Source organism: Colias croceus, chromosome 14 (assembly GCF_905220415.1).
Source record: "Colias croceus chromosome 14, ilColCroc2.1".
NCBI classification, from domain to species: Eukaryota; Metazoa; Arthropoda; class Insecta; order Lepidoptera; family Pieridae; genus Colias; species Colias croceus.
Genome location: NC_059550.1, coordinates 3,594,790 through 3,610,359, shown reverse-complemented (window position 1 = coordinate 3,610,359; position 15,570 = coordinate 3,594,790). Strand labels below are relative to the sequence as shown.

The 15,570-nt window shown below is 31.6% G+C and overlaps 2 protein-coding genes across 3 annotated transcripts in view; one reads left to right on the top strand and one right to left on the bottom strand.

The window, feature by feature from the left end:
* LOC123697201 (fasciculation and elongation protein zeta-2) overlaps positions 1 to 4,605 on the top strand; it is a 44,600-nt gene extending 39,995 nt beyond the window's left edge. For both annotated transcript variants that reach the window (XM_045643625.1, XM_045643626.1), the window contains exons 5-7: positions 2,053 to 2,312; positions 3,487 to 3,562; positions 4,203 to 4,605. In XM_045643625.1, the coding sequence (XP_045499581.1) occupies positions 2,053 to 2,312; positions 3,487 to 3,562; positions 4,203 to 4,285 (419 nt within the window). In that variant the 3' untranslated portion in view covers positions 4,286 to 4,605. The remainder of the gene's footprint in view (positions 1 to 2,052; positions 2,313 to 3,486; positions 3,563 to 4,202) is intronic.
* A 2,092-nt stretch (positions 4,606 to 6,697) lies between these two features.
* Positions 6,698 to 12,396, bottom strand: LOC123697562 (transmembrane protease serine 9-like). Its single transcript, XM_045644104.1, has 12 exons — positions 12,209 to 12,396; positions 11,728 to 11,859; positions 11,301 to 11,454; positions 10,819 to 10,917; positions 10,330 to 10,466; positions 10,038 to 10,094; positions 9,721 to 9,839; positions 8,462 to 8,615; positions 7,980 to 8,250; positions 7,693 to 7,788; positions 7,333 to 7,529; positions 6,698 to 6,945 (listed from the first exon to the last, which is right to left on the bottom strand). The coding sequence occupies exons 1-12, from the start codon at positions 12,338 to 12,340 to the stop codon at positions 6,841 to 6,843; spliced, it is 1,653 nt and encodes a 550-aa protein (XP_045500060.1). The 5' UTR covers positions 12,341 to 12,396; the 3' UTR covers positions 6,698 to 6,840.
* Between the last annotated feature and the right edge of the window lie 3,174 nt (positions 12,397 to 15,570).

Here is a 15,570-nt window from a genome sequence, read left to right as displayed (position 1 = left end):
CACAACAAATTTTCTTTTACGCGAATAGGATTTTTAACTACCTACATATTTTTTTGATATGATTACACATTAGCATTACATTACGTCTTATCCCGACTTAGACACTTTAAAACTGGTGTGGTCACAAGCATACAGTTGAAAATAATTACCATCTATGAAAATGTTTTTAATTTCTAAATGTTATAAGTTTACATAAACATACCCTTGAATATAAAGAAACTTGGCCTGAGTTTGTTCAAACAACATATTTTAGTAAACAGTCCGTGATGTTACTGTTTACAAAGAAATATTAGCTTTATTTAACTACCAAATTATTTGTATTTGGTGTATTTCGTGTACGAATATTTAACTTATTCAAATTTCTTAGAGGTTAAAACTGGCAACATGTAAAACACTCAGACAGTTGTTATCTGCTGACAAGACGTTTCACGTCTAGACTCTAGACATCCTAGACATGTAGACAGGTAGGAATTTTGAAAAAGAACAGTGATTTTTTTTTTCTTTTTTAAAGAAAATCAATTTGTGAGTTTTGCAAATTATCCGTTGCTTGATTATTCGATATTGAAAATGCTTATTTTTCATAGAGGGTTTTTTTTCTTAAAAAACATCACGATTGTTTATAAAAATAGTCAATGAATAACTTCTTATATAACCTTGCCAACACAAATGCGGGTATCAGCTACTTCCAATTTAAAACTCCCTTCTACCAATTAAAGCATTGAACGAAAAATTTTACACACAAGCTTACCCAAAATGAAGTATTCAAACCCCGTAATTTTTCTTAAATCCTTCCCAAAGTTTATTCAAAAAGGAACGACTACATATTCGTCACTAATCGTGTTGTCTATACGTGACCATGTAGCTCGTAATGAGATGACCAATGTATTCAGGTCGAATGTGTCTATCACCTGCGTAGCAATACTGTGACTTATTGCTTTGTGATTTATTGAACGTAAGATATACGTCAATATGTAGTGGTATCTATGGGAGTATCAGGATTCAGGAATAATAAATAATGTTTGTTGTTTTATAAATCTGGTCGTTTTCTAATTATAATTTGGTGATCATTGGGTGATTTATTATGTGGTTTTTTGAATATTTGTTACTAGGCTTATCTGCCATCAACTGTTGTTGTAAGGGAGATAAATACAAAAACAATAATACAATAAAAATCACGCGCCATTTCTCTGTATAGTCGAATAAAACTAACTCTTTTATTGTAATACAACGTAGGTAACTGAAAGTTTCCAAAAACTCCTTTACGAAAAATTTACATTACATTTACAATTAGGTATCAGATTCCTTCGCTTGACTCGGCTTTTTGAACATTGATAAAGTTTTATTTATTTACGCTGAAGCGGTGTTTTCATTATGAAATATGATGCTGATCAGAAACGATAGCGTCAGTTATCCTTAGTACTTCCCCTGATGTGACAAGTCTTGTGAAACACGAGGAGACTAGATTTCTTCGAAGCTCATCGAAACTCTCGTATCATGTTCTATACGTCATATAAACATTGTATTATTATTATACTAAACATTTTTATATTATCCTCAACAATAGTGGCTTTAATTATGTTTCATACATTTCAATTTACTTAATTTGGGTAACATGAATCATGACTTGTATTTTTAGGCATTAAATAGGTAACCTTGTTATTTAATTTTTATTAACTATTATCAAGGCCATTTCAGTAAGCCCTTAAATGTGTAGTTTGATTAACTATAATTGAGATATGGCTATGTCATCATTAAAATGGATAAAGATCATAAAGTCCAAGTAGTTTTAATTTCTATCATATTTAATTGTCTATTGACTATTATAAATTGAACTTGCACAATATTCTGAACATTGAATGGGTATGAATATATTTTAAAGCCTAAGGTATACTATACGTAAACTTATGCGTTGTTAGTCTGAGCTTAAAACCATAATTAGTACCTTCGAAAAATTTCAAGGATTCATACGAAGAAATAATTACGAAAAGCCAAATATATAACCTCAATTTTTTCCTCCCATTATTTTACTAAAAATAATTTCCTCCCTTCCAGAACTACGCCATCTCTCTCTTGCCCAACTGAACGAGATATTCATGGAGTTAGAGGTCCTAATCCGCGAGTTCTCTGAAACTCTCATAGCAGAACTGGCCCATAGAGACGAACTGGAGTATGAGAAAGAGTTGAAGAACACTTTCATATCTCTTCTACTAGCTGTTCAGAATAAGAGGAGACAATATCATATAGAGAAGAAGAAGAGATCTGGTCCACAACGTTCGCCGTCTCTTAGCGTTACTACTACCGCTGAACCTAAGGTTGGTTATTTTGGAAATTTTAGGAAAACTTTGTGAAAGGTACTAGTTTTTTTAACAACCGATTTTATGATATGATTTTTGTCTGTAGTTATATTAGTCTTCTTAGCGCTAATTAAAATTCTATTTTTTATGAATACTCGGACGAAGCTGCGCGGGAAAAGCTAGTACAAATCTGCGTATTGTTAGATATCTGTTTTATGCATGAAACATTCACTCACATGAAGTTATCTTAAATGAATGTAAACAAAACGACATTGAATTCCAAAACAAAAACATGCCACTAGTCCGCTATACAATGGGTTATACAGGGTGTAAATGTAATCGTTAAGTGTGCACAGGCGATTATTCCGTAACTAAAACAGATATGAATAAACTTTAAACTGATATTGAAAGTACTATACGGTTATACCTGATGAGTAAAATGACAATAACTTTACATTAACACTTTACGATTGCACCCTGTATACAAATGGCTTATCCAATAAATAAATAGGATCTACTCCTACCTGTATATTACTTTACATGTAAACGTTTGGTGACGTATGTTTGAACCGGGATTAACTAACACATAGAAAAGTTTCAATTAGCTAATAGCATTATTCAAGCGACAAAGCTGGGAAGGGAAGGGTTGGCTATTTATGAAGCTACATTACACTTTATCATATTAACAGTACTGTTATCAAATACACCATACAATAACTCAAGAGTTAACTCATCTATACTAATATTATAAAGAGGAAAGGTTTGTAATTATGTATTTATGTATGGTTTTCACGCATAAACTACTGGACCGATTTTGATGAAATTTGGCACAGACAATCTTTAGACCCTGAGAAAGGATATAGGCTACCTTTTATTGCGAAATATGTACCACGGGCGAAGCCGGGCCGGACTGCTAATATATCAATAAATAATTACCTATCATGATTCCTTCTTGTTTTATTTTTTAAAATTATCCTGGTTTTTAATCCTTCTTGTCTTTATAACTCTTTCAGTACCGACCTAATATTACGGCTCGGTTGGATAAAAATAATTGCTTCAAGAATTGTCTTAAATTGTCTCATGATAACTACATAGTTATCTATATTTTACCAAAAAATATAAAAAATATGTCTTTTATTATAAAAATTGTCATTTATAACAAAAAAACTAATCTCCAATAAATATATTGCAGTACTTGACCACAGTGATCCCGTTCCACCTGGATAACGGGCCGCCCGACAACCAGTCGCTGCAAGTTCTTATCAAGAGTAAGTCGCTCAACTAAACAAATCTTATAAGAAGCATTGAGATAATATTACTACGTATGGAGAATACACCACGAACAAAATCTGTGCGCCATTTTTTTGGCGCACAGATTAAAAATTATTATCTAGTTAGGTACTTACCAATGAAAGTTATTCCTTTGCACTTTTCCGTATTATTTGTATTATTTGTGCAATATCGTAACACACACGAAGGCATATTTGATGCGTTTCACTTTAAAACGATTAAAAAATAAGCGTGCAGTTAAGCCATATGCCTTAAGGTGAGCGGAACATATTATGTAGGCGATGTCGTCTCCATATTATGTATATCTCAATGATTAGAAGCTTTATTTTTCCGTGTTTTATTTGCGAAGGACTCATTCTAAAAAAGTTTTTATTCGTTTTCCATGTTCTGCCAAATGTTGACTACTGACCTTTGACTGATATTTTTATAATTTTAGAATAAAAACATAATAGACCCTCAATAGCGTTAATTTATTTTATAGAAAATCATGTAGAAAATATTAAATAATTTCATCATAATTAATTATTCCTCATAAATTCAATGAACAAAAATATAGAAAAAATATCTTATATTTATAAGAAGGTTTTTTTTAAAATAATTTACATGTTTTTTTTACAGTTCTAAAAGCCATCAACGAAGACAGCCCTACAGTACCGACCCTGCTCACAGATTACATTCTCAAGGTCTTGTGCCCAACATAAATCTCAAAACTTGTTTAGCTAATTAAAAAAAATATCCGAAACTACTTTATGTAAAGAAATTTTGATCTACATAATCAATTTTTCATCATACATATTTATATTATAATGTCACTGAATAAAAAATACAAACTTTTTACAAATTCATTGATTTCAATTAAATCACCATGAGTCTAGCAAGGGTTAGAAATTATTTGCTCTTTAATATATTATTTTGTCTGTGGTTTATACCATATATAAATTTATATTAAGTAAGCTAGACTACTATAATTATGTATTAATGTCCTATATTTTCAATATCGGGTGGCTACTGCATATTTTTATTTATATTGTAGTAAAGTAATTTTAAAAGAAAAAAAAAATATTTTTTCAATTTCGTCATTTGAGTAACCTTAAAATATTTTAGATATTTACCGTTTCATCAAAACAAAATTAAACTAAAATTTATATGTATTTACAAATTCTTTTATAAGTTTTATGTATTTTTAGTGAAATAAGTGAAAGTTTATTATAAGCACGCTACATGGCAAGTGGCAACATTTTCGTGTTTATCTGCAAGTGTGTTCTGCCATGAGTTCAGTGTTGCCATATAACGCGTAGTTGTTTGAAAACATTTTAAACATTATTTTACTTTTTTGCATAAATGAACTGTGATATCGTATGATAGTTTTTTTTATTAATGCTTCCTTTTTAGATTTTAATGTTTTAATCTATTTTAGTTCGTTAACATTTATTAATAATTTATTTAAGTGTATTTGTTTTATGATCATCCCGTCGGCTCATTCGATCGATTTTATTGTACATATTATAAAAAATATTAATGGAATTGTCATTCAAGAATACAATATTTATTAAGAAATGGTGCACGAAGAGGCTTGTAAATATCTAAATATCTGTCAATAATTGTGTAGATATATCTCATAATTTGTTTATGTCTACCTGTCTTACTTTATTTTATTGTTATCAATTTACAGCATTAATTATATAGAATACCGGTTAATATTGTATTCGTCTCGAGTGCAATTGTGCTATTCATGCAATAAATACATTTTACTTAGGTAATTCAATAATAATGATAATATAATAACACGAAGTCGATCGTTGATGTGTTAATGTAATGTTTGTTATTCACCACGATTCCATGCAATTGTTATTTTTACAACTCATTCTGTTTATTGCCATTCACGAAAACAGATAATCTTTTTTCTGTAGCTTTTTGAAGGAAAACCAGTTTATATTTTTTATATTAGTTTCTAATACGTTGTCTCTCTTTTATAAGTTAAAGGGCCTAACGTAGCCTTATTAAATTCATCTGTGCATCTTTTACTAATAAATACAAATAATAAAAGAAAATAATGAAAAACTTTATGGCCAGTGTTTACTAAGCTCAGAAAAGAAAAAACTGTTTTCGTGAATGGCAACATTATGTGCACGATATTTATATGTTAGTTTTTAATGCTTATATCTAGTCTCGACAATTTTTAGTCATAATTTTGTTAATAATACTAAAATTTAATTCAATATTTTGATAACGCAATACAATGTTGAATATATCGTTATTCTTCCACTTATTGTGTTAGCAAAATATTGATTATTAAAAAAATAATATCCTAGTGAGTACTGTTGTAATAATGAAAAAAAAATCTCTTTAAATAAACATTGAAATTAAATGTAAAAATTTAGGAATGCTTACGTCGCACATTTGACTTAGTAGCAAACACCATTTGTTGTCTGTAATCTAAATGTCATAAAGGTACCGATTTATATTTGTCGTGTTGAATAAAATTGTATGAATGTTTTTAATTTAAACCTCAGATAGTTAGAAACAATTTTTTGTAACCTATTGCGCCCTGTCAATTTTTGTTGGTAATTAAAAGGCATATTCATTTTTTTAACATCTTTTTAGTATCAAAGTGGAATTTACATAATCGAATAAAAAAAACATAACACCATCTAGTCTGTCAAATAAACGATTAGTTATTGACCTACATAACTTGATAAAAAAAGAAAGTGACAGAGCGCGGCAGGTGTATGGAATTGCTGACAGTAGCGGCCATTTTGATTGTCTGAGGACGCGTGGTACCTGGTCAGAATAAAAGAGCTTGAAAAATACATGCTGTTTGATTTTTTGTCTTCCATTTTTGTCCCAAAAAATACCTAGCACCTAGGTATATATGCACCAACGAAATATGTTTCGAGAAGGTCATTTATCGTTAAGCCTTTTCTAACCTATTTAAACTATATGGTACCTATGTATTCAAAATTATTAAAATCTATTTTGTCGTGAACTCTCGAACACAATATGTACACGATCTTTTCATATTTTTATGACATGAAGATCAGATGAGGCAGTTTTGTAATTAAATAAAACACATTTCTATTTTTTAACTAAGTTTATTTCAATAATATAAATTTAAAATCAGACTTAACATGACTAATCCTATATACTTAAATAAAACTCCGATTCAATCTTCTGACTTCTTCTTGTCAGACTTAATATATTATGACTAATCCTTTATAAATAAAAAACCAATTCAATCTTCTGACATCGTTGCACTTTACATGTGTTGCATTATAAAGTTATAGAAGCTGGTAACCCTGGCGAATCCGGAGGGATGTGAGTTTTGACAACCAGTGTTGGCCACGAAAGAGCTGATACCAATCTGTAAACAAAAATCAAATTGTATTTATGACATGGAAAGAGGTTTATTCGTAAATATTCCGTATGAAATTTAACGTTTTTCTAGTATGTGTTCATAAATGTATATGCAAGGCACAATTTGTCATTATTACTTGGAGGAACTTCACAAAATTAAAAAATATGTAAATATTTTATCAGTTCATGCATAGTTTGACGCTAGATGGTGTTGTTTAATAGACAGTTATGGATTGCAAATACAAACTCAAACTAGCACTAGCAGTGCGCTAGCAAACAAATTTGTCTGTAATATAAACTACCACTTCTTCAAGAGTCATCAAATACTATAAAATTATAAATACAACAGTACCCTATCATATACTAGTAATAATATAATTAATAAACAAATTACCAAAATGTGTTCTCCATTACGATTGAGCACAAGAGGACCGCCAGAGTCCCCAGAGCAAATGCCGGTACTCCTAGCGCCGCTCGTACACAGCGTACTCGCTTGAATAATAGACCCGAACGACGCACGGCACAGCACTTCGCTTATAACTTGCAGCATCACGTGGCTTACTTGCGCTGCTGTTGTGATCGAAGATTGAGCTAAAAGAAACAGAAGATAGTAGGTATTTGAAAACTAAAAAAGGAAGATTTTTAGTATTATAGTATTTATAGTAAAGATTTTTACAGACAAAATTACGTAAAATAATATAGGGATTGAAAGAAATAACCAATAATTACTTAATATGTTTTAATTTTTACTTACAATCACTGGTCTTTCCATATCCAGCTGCCATTGCCCATTCACCGGTAAATGTATTCCAAAGATCGTTGTGCGGCAAGGAAACGGGTCTGATGCTTGCTGAAATTAAATAAAAACAGAAAAATAAAAAGGCCTCTACTTTTGTTGACAATTTGTATTAATTAATCCGTTAGTGAATTAGAGTTTATTGAAAATTTTCTTTTTAGTCGTAAAAAATATAGTAATTTCTCTTGTAAAATCACTTTGGACTATTAATATAGGTAAATGGTATGATAATTTATGCTACTCACACGACACTGAAACACTTCTTGGCAGATAAATAATAGCGACATCGTTCATCAACATGGATGGAATATATTGTGGGTGCAAAACCACATGGTTGGTGACGATTCTCTCGCCGCCGTGGAAGAGGTATTGCGAACCGAGGACCACGGTGAATTCGCTCGCACTGAACGAGTGTCGCCAGCAATGAGCGGCGGTGACCAGGCGGTTTAGGGACACAAGGGTGGAACCGCAGGCTGATGTACCCATGTGGTCGTGGAACCTAATCACAAGACCTGCCTGAAATATGTATAAAACTTGTATTTTTCACATTTATGACCTTCTGATTAGTTAGTTACTACACCTACTGAAAGATCCAATTCGTGGATCGCTACAGGAAAAAATTAAGTAAGTTTCCTTTAGGAACAGAAGTTCTCAGATTCCGTTGTTAAATAAGTGTGAAGTTGTTATTTTTTCTTCAAAAATTACATAAACTCAAAAGAAAACATACCAAGTAAGGATACGCATCAGCAGGCGCAATAGCACCGCCAACAATTTTGGATCCGCTCGCTATAGCTTCATCTTCTACCTGCTTGATCCTGGTTGCTGCTGGAATGCCGATATTGATGTGGTAGTCTTTGGAAAGGTCTACCTCCACCAGGGCACTGGCTGCCGCAAGCGCGGACAAAAATATGAACAAACGCATTGTTATATCAGCAAACCAGCAATAACAGTTGGACAATGTTTTTGGCTGTTTTTATATATTTGATAGCAGTGATTTTTGTAATTAATTTAGATTAATACTTTAATATCTGAGGATCCATCACCAATGAATGATAAGCATAAGTCGTTGGGAAGATCGGTATCAATTTTTATTTTTTAAATGGGAAACGCCTGTGATTGCAGTCTAGGTAACTTTGTGATTCAGATTACTTATTCTTCTTCAAAATCATAGATAGTAAGTATTATAACGTAGAATTTCTTTTGTGTTAAAACGGATGTACTGAATTAATTATCAAATTCGAATTCTGTATAATTAAATAAATGTAGATATTTGTCATACTTTCACATGGGAACCTTTTTGTACTTTTTCCTTTGACCAGACGTAGACGGAAGAAGCCGCGTACAACAGCTACCTAGTTGATAATAATGAATGAATGAATGAATGAAAAATTATTTTTTGTACACCATATATGATATAATATTATTATACTATTATAATAGAAAGCATGAGGATTTTTTACTTTATAAAAATAAATCAGGTTTTTATATCCTCACGTGCAGCTTAACATTAATCTCTCTAATTTTGATTAATTATTTTTAATAAAGCGATAAACATATAATTAATACGTTATTCGTGTTATCGTTAGAGAATATCAAGTTGCAATATTTATAAGTCTTATATTTATTTACAAATAATGGAAATTTTAAAAACGTAAAATGTAACATAAAGTATCTAGGCAGATATACCTGTGTAAAAATCCTTCAATTAGTATTTATACTAAGTATACTCTTAAGTATTAAAAGCAGTGATAAAAACTTAAATGTACATACTTATATCAATGTTAAATAGGTAGTACGGACAGGACAAAATAAAACAAACATTATTTCATATAAATTTCTTTATTCGATTGCCTTTAGATGAAAAATATACAATATTTTATCTTATCAAATAATATACCTAAGTGTTTTTTATAAACATAATCATTTATTATTAGACTTACATTATATAACGATCTAGTAAAAAAGTGTAAAATATTCGTCTTAAACTATTGCAATACCATTCCCGTTATATTACTAATCCAATCGAGATAAAACTGGACCCTTGTGAATACTGAAGGCACTTCGTCATTGCAACCGCTCGAGTCGATGAATGTTGCTACTCCAATCTGTTGTACATAAGAATTCATTTTTAAATATGTACCTATATTTATACCTCAGATTTTATGTCTAAACAATAGATACCAATAAAAAGTCACGTCTTTGCATGGTGTTCGAATAATTAAATAATATTAAAAGGAATTTATCCAAAGGTTTTGAATAAAAAAAAGTATGAAACTCTTCTAAATATAAATAGCTGTTCTTACCAAAATATCTTCTTCTGTGTTATTATAGAAAATCGTCATTGGGCCACCGTTATCTCCCTGCAAATATAATTTATTAATTTACCAAACTTATGGTGTGTTCGATAAAAATAAGAACGAAAATAGTTTAAAACCTAGTTGATAAACTTAGTAAAAACACATTGAGGATAATTGATATATTACTATAGAATTATATATCTAATTAATATTTGTTTGACAGCTCTAACTAGGTAGTTATAGTAATCAATAAATTAATACAAATTGAATTTATAACCTTTTTCAAGTTAACACAGACCTTACAAGTGCCAGCAGTTGGGCTAAACCCACACACAACGTTAGGCGGCAGACGGTTGAAGTACGTCGAATTGCAGAAGATATTAGTCATCACCGTCATCACCTTCCCACGGAGCGTTGGAGACACAAATGTTACCTCTGAAGCCAATAAAGCATGTTAATCTTAACTTCGTATAATTTCTACGGAATCAATACCTTTCAATATAGAGCAAATTTAGAAGTATGAAAATTCCTATAAGTAATTGTAATTTGTGTTCTAATCATTTTATTATGGTGGCTCCACTCCTGTTGGTCGTAGCGTGATAAAATATAGCCTTTAACCTTCCTCGATAAATGGGCTATCTAACACCGAAAGAATTTTTCAAATCGGACCAGTAGTTCCCGAGATTAGCGCGTTCAAACAAACAAACTCTTCAGCTTTATAATATTAGTATAGATTTAACCAATAGACAATAACAGACCATCAATAGTCTGGATGCAAAATACATACGTGGTCCAGCAATACCCCAGCCAGAGACTGTACCGGCTGCTCCAGCAAAGTTGTGGGTCGAAATGTTAAGATATGGCAACCTCACCACATCGATGGTATCTATATTGGGCATGAAGAATTTTTAACAAAACATGAAATGTTTCATTGAATTTTTAATTTGAGATGATAAGGCAAAAATGGTATAATTGTGAAAATTGAATTTCAGTTTAATCGAATATTTATCTGTGTATTATATGTTATGTGTCTACGCACAAAATCATTATTTTATGCATCAAGCCACGTGTTATGTGATTGCAATCACGACCAGATAAGTTATACTTATGACACAAGTGTTGGTAATCATGCATGTTAATAATCTGTTAAATAATTTTAAGTGGCTTGATAAGTATAAAAATGCATGATAAATTTATATTTTTATAAATGTCATTATCAAAATAGTTACCTCCAGGAAATATTTTATAGACTCTGTATGAGAAGCTTACCAGTTAATTGCACAACATTAGCTAGTCTGAGAAGGGCCAAGTCGTTGGCAAAAGTAGTCGGGTCCCAATCGGGATGTATTTCTATTTGATCCACATTCACAACTCGACGACCGTTTTCATACCGGTCGTAGAGAGAATGCGCTCCTAGAATCACCTGTGAATAGCAAAAATATATCACAACTTTACCAAGTACTAAGGATCTCATATAAAAATAATTAAAATGACTAAATGTAAGGTGTTATTGATAGTTTATCCAATAAAACGAACTAAATCTCCTTATTTCGGTATCTTGGAGTATATAGAGTGTATGTAGTTCGTAATATTTTCGTTTATACTTTTTTTTTTGAGCAAAGTAGCTAATTTTCATTTACTTCTTTTTTCGAAGAGAATTTCATACATCTAGGTTATATTTTTAATTAAAACGCACCTGAACATTATCTACTATAACATCGTCGTGAAAACAGCAATGTGCAGCAGTGATAACCCATTGCTGATGTATCAGGGATCCGCCGCAGAAACCCAACTGGCCTGTTGTGCCCACTCGTAGGTATAATGCAACCTGAATTTGAGCAGCGTTAGTAAAAATGTTAACGTGGTTTGAAATTGTTCAGTTTTTAGACTAGGAGAAAATATTTTATTCTCTCCAAAGTCAAATGACTTGTGAATGAATGGTTTTTGGCTGAATCTGAATTAGCATTGAATCTAACCAGAATTTTTAATTATGTTTCGATAAATGATGTTGATTCTCCATCAGTATTAATGTTACAAAAATAAGAAAATGAGATATATGGGTGGACACACGTGATATTATGTATTTAAAAAAAAATTTTAGATTTTCCTAGAGTTGGAATCAATTAAGGACAAAATATAAAAAATAAAAATAGTCTACTGTTACTGTAAAAGTTTACCTGAAAGGGTCTAGAATTCTGTTCACTCCTTTCACTTGCTATCATTCGTGAAGTTTTTACGCATTTTTGATCATTGCAGAGCGTAGACGCACTTATTATAAAGAATCCAAAAATCACACAATAACACCACATTATAATTTAAACTTAAATATTACGCGTATTTTAACTGTGAATGTATGCGAAAGTAAAAATTCAGTTATCTTTATCCGACGAAGTTATCATTTTGAGAGATAGAAAGTTATCTTGACAAGAAATTTTGTGACCTAATAACAAGTAAGATATTCTTGGGAATGTAACGTCATACGTATATCATAAGTGCATGATACTTCAAGTATTTGCGTGTTTTAAATTTTGCTACCACCCTTTCTGATAATATAGTTTATAATGGTAAAAGTAAAGTAGTTCTTTAAGATACAAATTACGTTTGGGTTTATTTTATCTCTTGTACCAAGAGTAGTTATGTGGATCCGTGTTTCTAATAACCGTTTATGAATGATATGTTTAGGTCAACATTAAAGGTACATAAATGAAAACAGATTAATTAAAAAAAATATCAGTAATTTATCATGATTATGTGTATTTTGAAGTGTGTATTACATGATAAATATAGGTGACGTAAATGAAACACAGAAGTATTTGAAAACATCGTTTATTATATTTCCTCAAAAAAGTAAAATTTAAAAATAAAATATTTAAACGTAGGTAATACATGCGGTAGTGTGACATAGGCGGTGCGTCGCCGGCACACACACACGCATCGTCTATACAATAATATTCATACGTAAAGAACTAAAAATGTGTGATCGTAACATCTAAGTATAGGGTGAAGATACGTATTATTATAATTTATTAGAAAAAAATTAACAATTTGTGAAAAATGGCAGTAAAATAATTATTAAGAAATAATACGTTATTCTTACAAGCACATTACGATGCGAAGCATACTTACAAGTTTACTAAGTCGATACCCCGACATCGCTCACCGCGCCCGACTACCGGCTAGTCTATTAAGAAATCACGCAAATCTATTAAGAAATATATTATGAAATTGATATAAACGTTAAATTTAATAGCAAACTTGAAACTCGCCGGTCAGCGACGTCGGTGTACTTCCAGAAGACACTTCATTAATGGAAATTATCCCTAAAATATACGTAGCTTAAAATCACGTTCCACCAAGCTGTCAAACAATAAACGTCGATCACTGGATAATAAATTATTACTGTTAAATGCGGTTACAATCCTAGCTATAATCAAATGCGATATTCAAATTCCGTCAATACATAAATTATTGGTCAATAATTAATAATTATTACTCTATTAAAAACATCTAGAATTTTTGATCGGCTGTTAATTTTATCGAACGACATACATTTCTAGTTCAAATGAATATACATTTATATTTTAAATTTTCCATAATATATTAATATCGATATATATAAATTACATATTATATTTATCATCTGAGTTTTATAAAATAGAGGTCGTCTATGAATAAATAGCGTCGCATTTAGAAATTTCTATAACATGTCTCATTTAAAATAGTTAAAGTCACAACAATTATACGAGAGGGTGGGATCATGCATACGTTAAGTCGGCCCGATTCGCCGAACAATAAATATCGAAGGCAAACAATTCAAACACTCAAATATCGAACAGTCTTAAATAACGTATTTTTTGTACGCAACAAAATAATAACAATCATGTTGATAATAAGACAGTCGTCTTGGGGCCGCTCGACACGATTTCGTCATTAGCAAAGCTTACGGCAGCAAGCGTCGTGAGAAATTGCATCGTCCCGGGTGCGTACGCGGGCGTGCGGGCGCACTGTACCGTACGTGCTGTACGTGCCGTACTGTACGTGCCGTACTGTACGTGCCGTACTGTACGTGCCGTGCCGTACGCGCTGTGCGGCACGGGCGGTACGCCGCACTGAGTACGGGGGGACGAGTGCGTAATGACAAACATGTGATGCTGGCTACGGGCGGCTGTCTCGGGCTCCCGTGCTGCTTAGCTGTGGAAGAGATAACAGTATTATTAATGAAGGAGTTGCTGATTTACATTTCAATAAATAATGTTCAAAGATCATAACTAATTAGACATTGATACAACTTTAAAGATAGTAGATAGATTCTTGCGATTTTTTTTTTTTGTGTAAAAATTAAAAATTCATGGCAATATTATATTTGATTATAAATTATAATGATTTCAAAAAATAAATTTATACTTCAAGTTCCGAACTAAATTAATGTTAAAAATAACATGCAAAGGGCATAAAAGCATGCAAGATTGAGGGAAAGGGTTAGGATAGTGGTTTCAAAACTCAATACTGCCAAAATTGTAGGACAGGTGTTCTATTCACAAAATACATAAGCTCGGATATACGCATTTTTTATGTGTTTTTTTAGGGTACTGTATGTTCAGTCACTGTGCGAAATAATTACAATTTTAGCTTTAGTCATTGGGGTTTTCACACACGCCAAAACTACATTGACTTCAAGCTCAAACAGTATCTAAGGAGGTGACGTCACTATAAGCACAAATAGTACAATCTTTATCCACTTGGTAAGGTTTTGGTCTAGAAATCTGAAGTCCCGCCCCTAAGCGATCGTGGTATTGAATCACGGTTACCTATTTACTTACTGATTATTTCTCAAGAAGGCGGGACCATTGGTTGAATTAAATAATTTGATGCAGTTTTTGGCGACTGCTTATGAAATAAAGTCAAATGATTATTCGAAAAAAACGAGCATCACATGTTCAATTACGCACACATATACGAGCTTTTTTGTATGTACAGTTATTACTAATGAGTACAAGTTATTGTTACATAGAATATTGATTTTCTTTGATGGTTCAAATTATTTTAGCAATCTCATTATTAGCGCTATTTTTTAGCGTACAATTGAAAGCACGGAATATGTTTGAAATGTTGCCTTAAATTCTTTTACACAATATCCATTTTTAAAAGCGACTCAATTAAATTTTGCATAAACTGGGGAGGGGTATTTTATGACGAGTAATGAAAGAACCAGATCAAAGCAACTATTCAATTAAAGTAAGAACAGGCTAGATTGTGGTGATAGGAGAAGGGAGGTTAAAGCGAGTAGGTAAAGGAGTCTAATAAAATATCGGACAGGCTAGGCTGTGGTGGCCGAAGAAAGAGTCAAAAGCCAGATTATCATCCACTCAATTAAATTTATACTAATATTATAAAGCCGAAGATTTTTTTTGTTTGAACGCGTTAATCTCTGAAACTACTGGTCCGATTTGAAAAATTCTTGCGGTGTTAGATAGTCCATTTATCGAGGAAGGCTATATATCATTACGCTAAAACGAGCATGAGTAAAGCCGCGAAACGC

Excerpts from the sequence above, each read along its gene's own strand:
- LOC123697562 (XM_045644104.1), bottom strand. The coding sequence starts at position 12,340 with ATGTGGTGTTATTGTGTGATTTTTGGATTCTTTATAATAAGTGCGTCT. Across the intron at positions 10,918-11,300 it reads TAATGTTGTGCAATTAACTG|ATACCATCGATGTGGTGAGG; the intron begins GTAAGCTTCTCA and ends TGCCCAATATAG. Across the intron at positions 6,946-7,332 it reads GTAATGGAGAACACATTTTG|ATTGGTATCAGCTCTTTCGT; the intron begins GTAATTTGTTTA and ends TTTTGTTTACAG.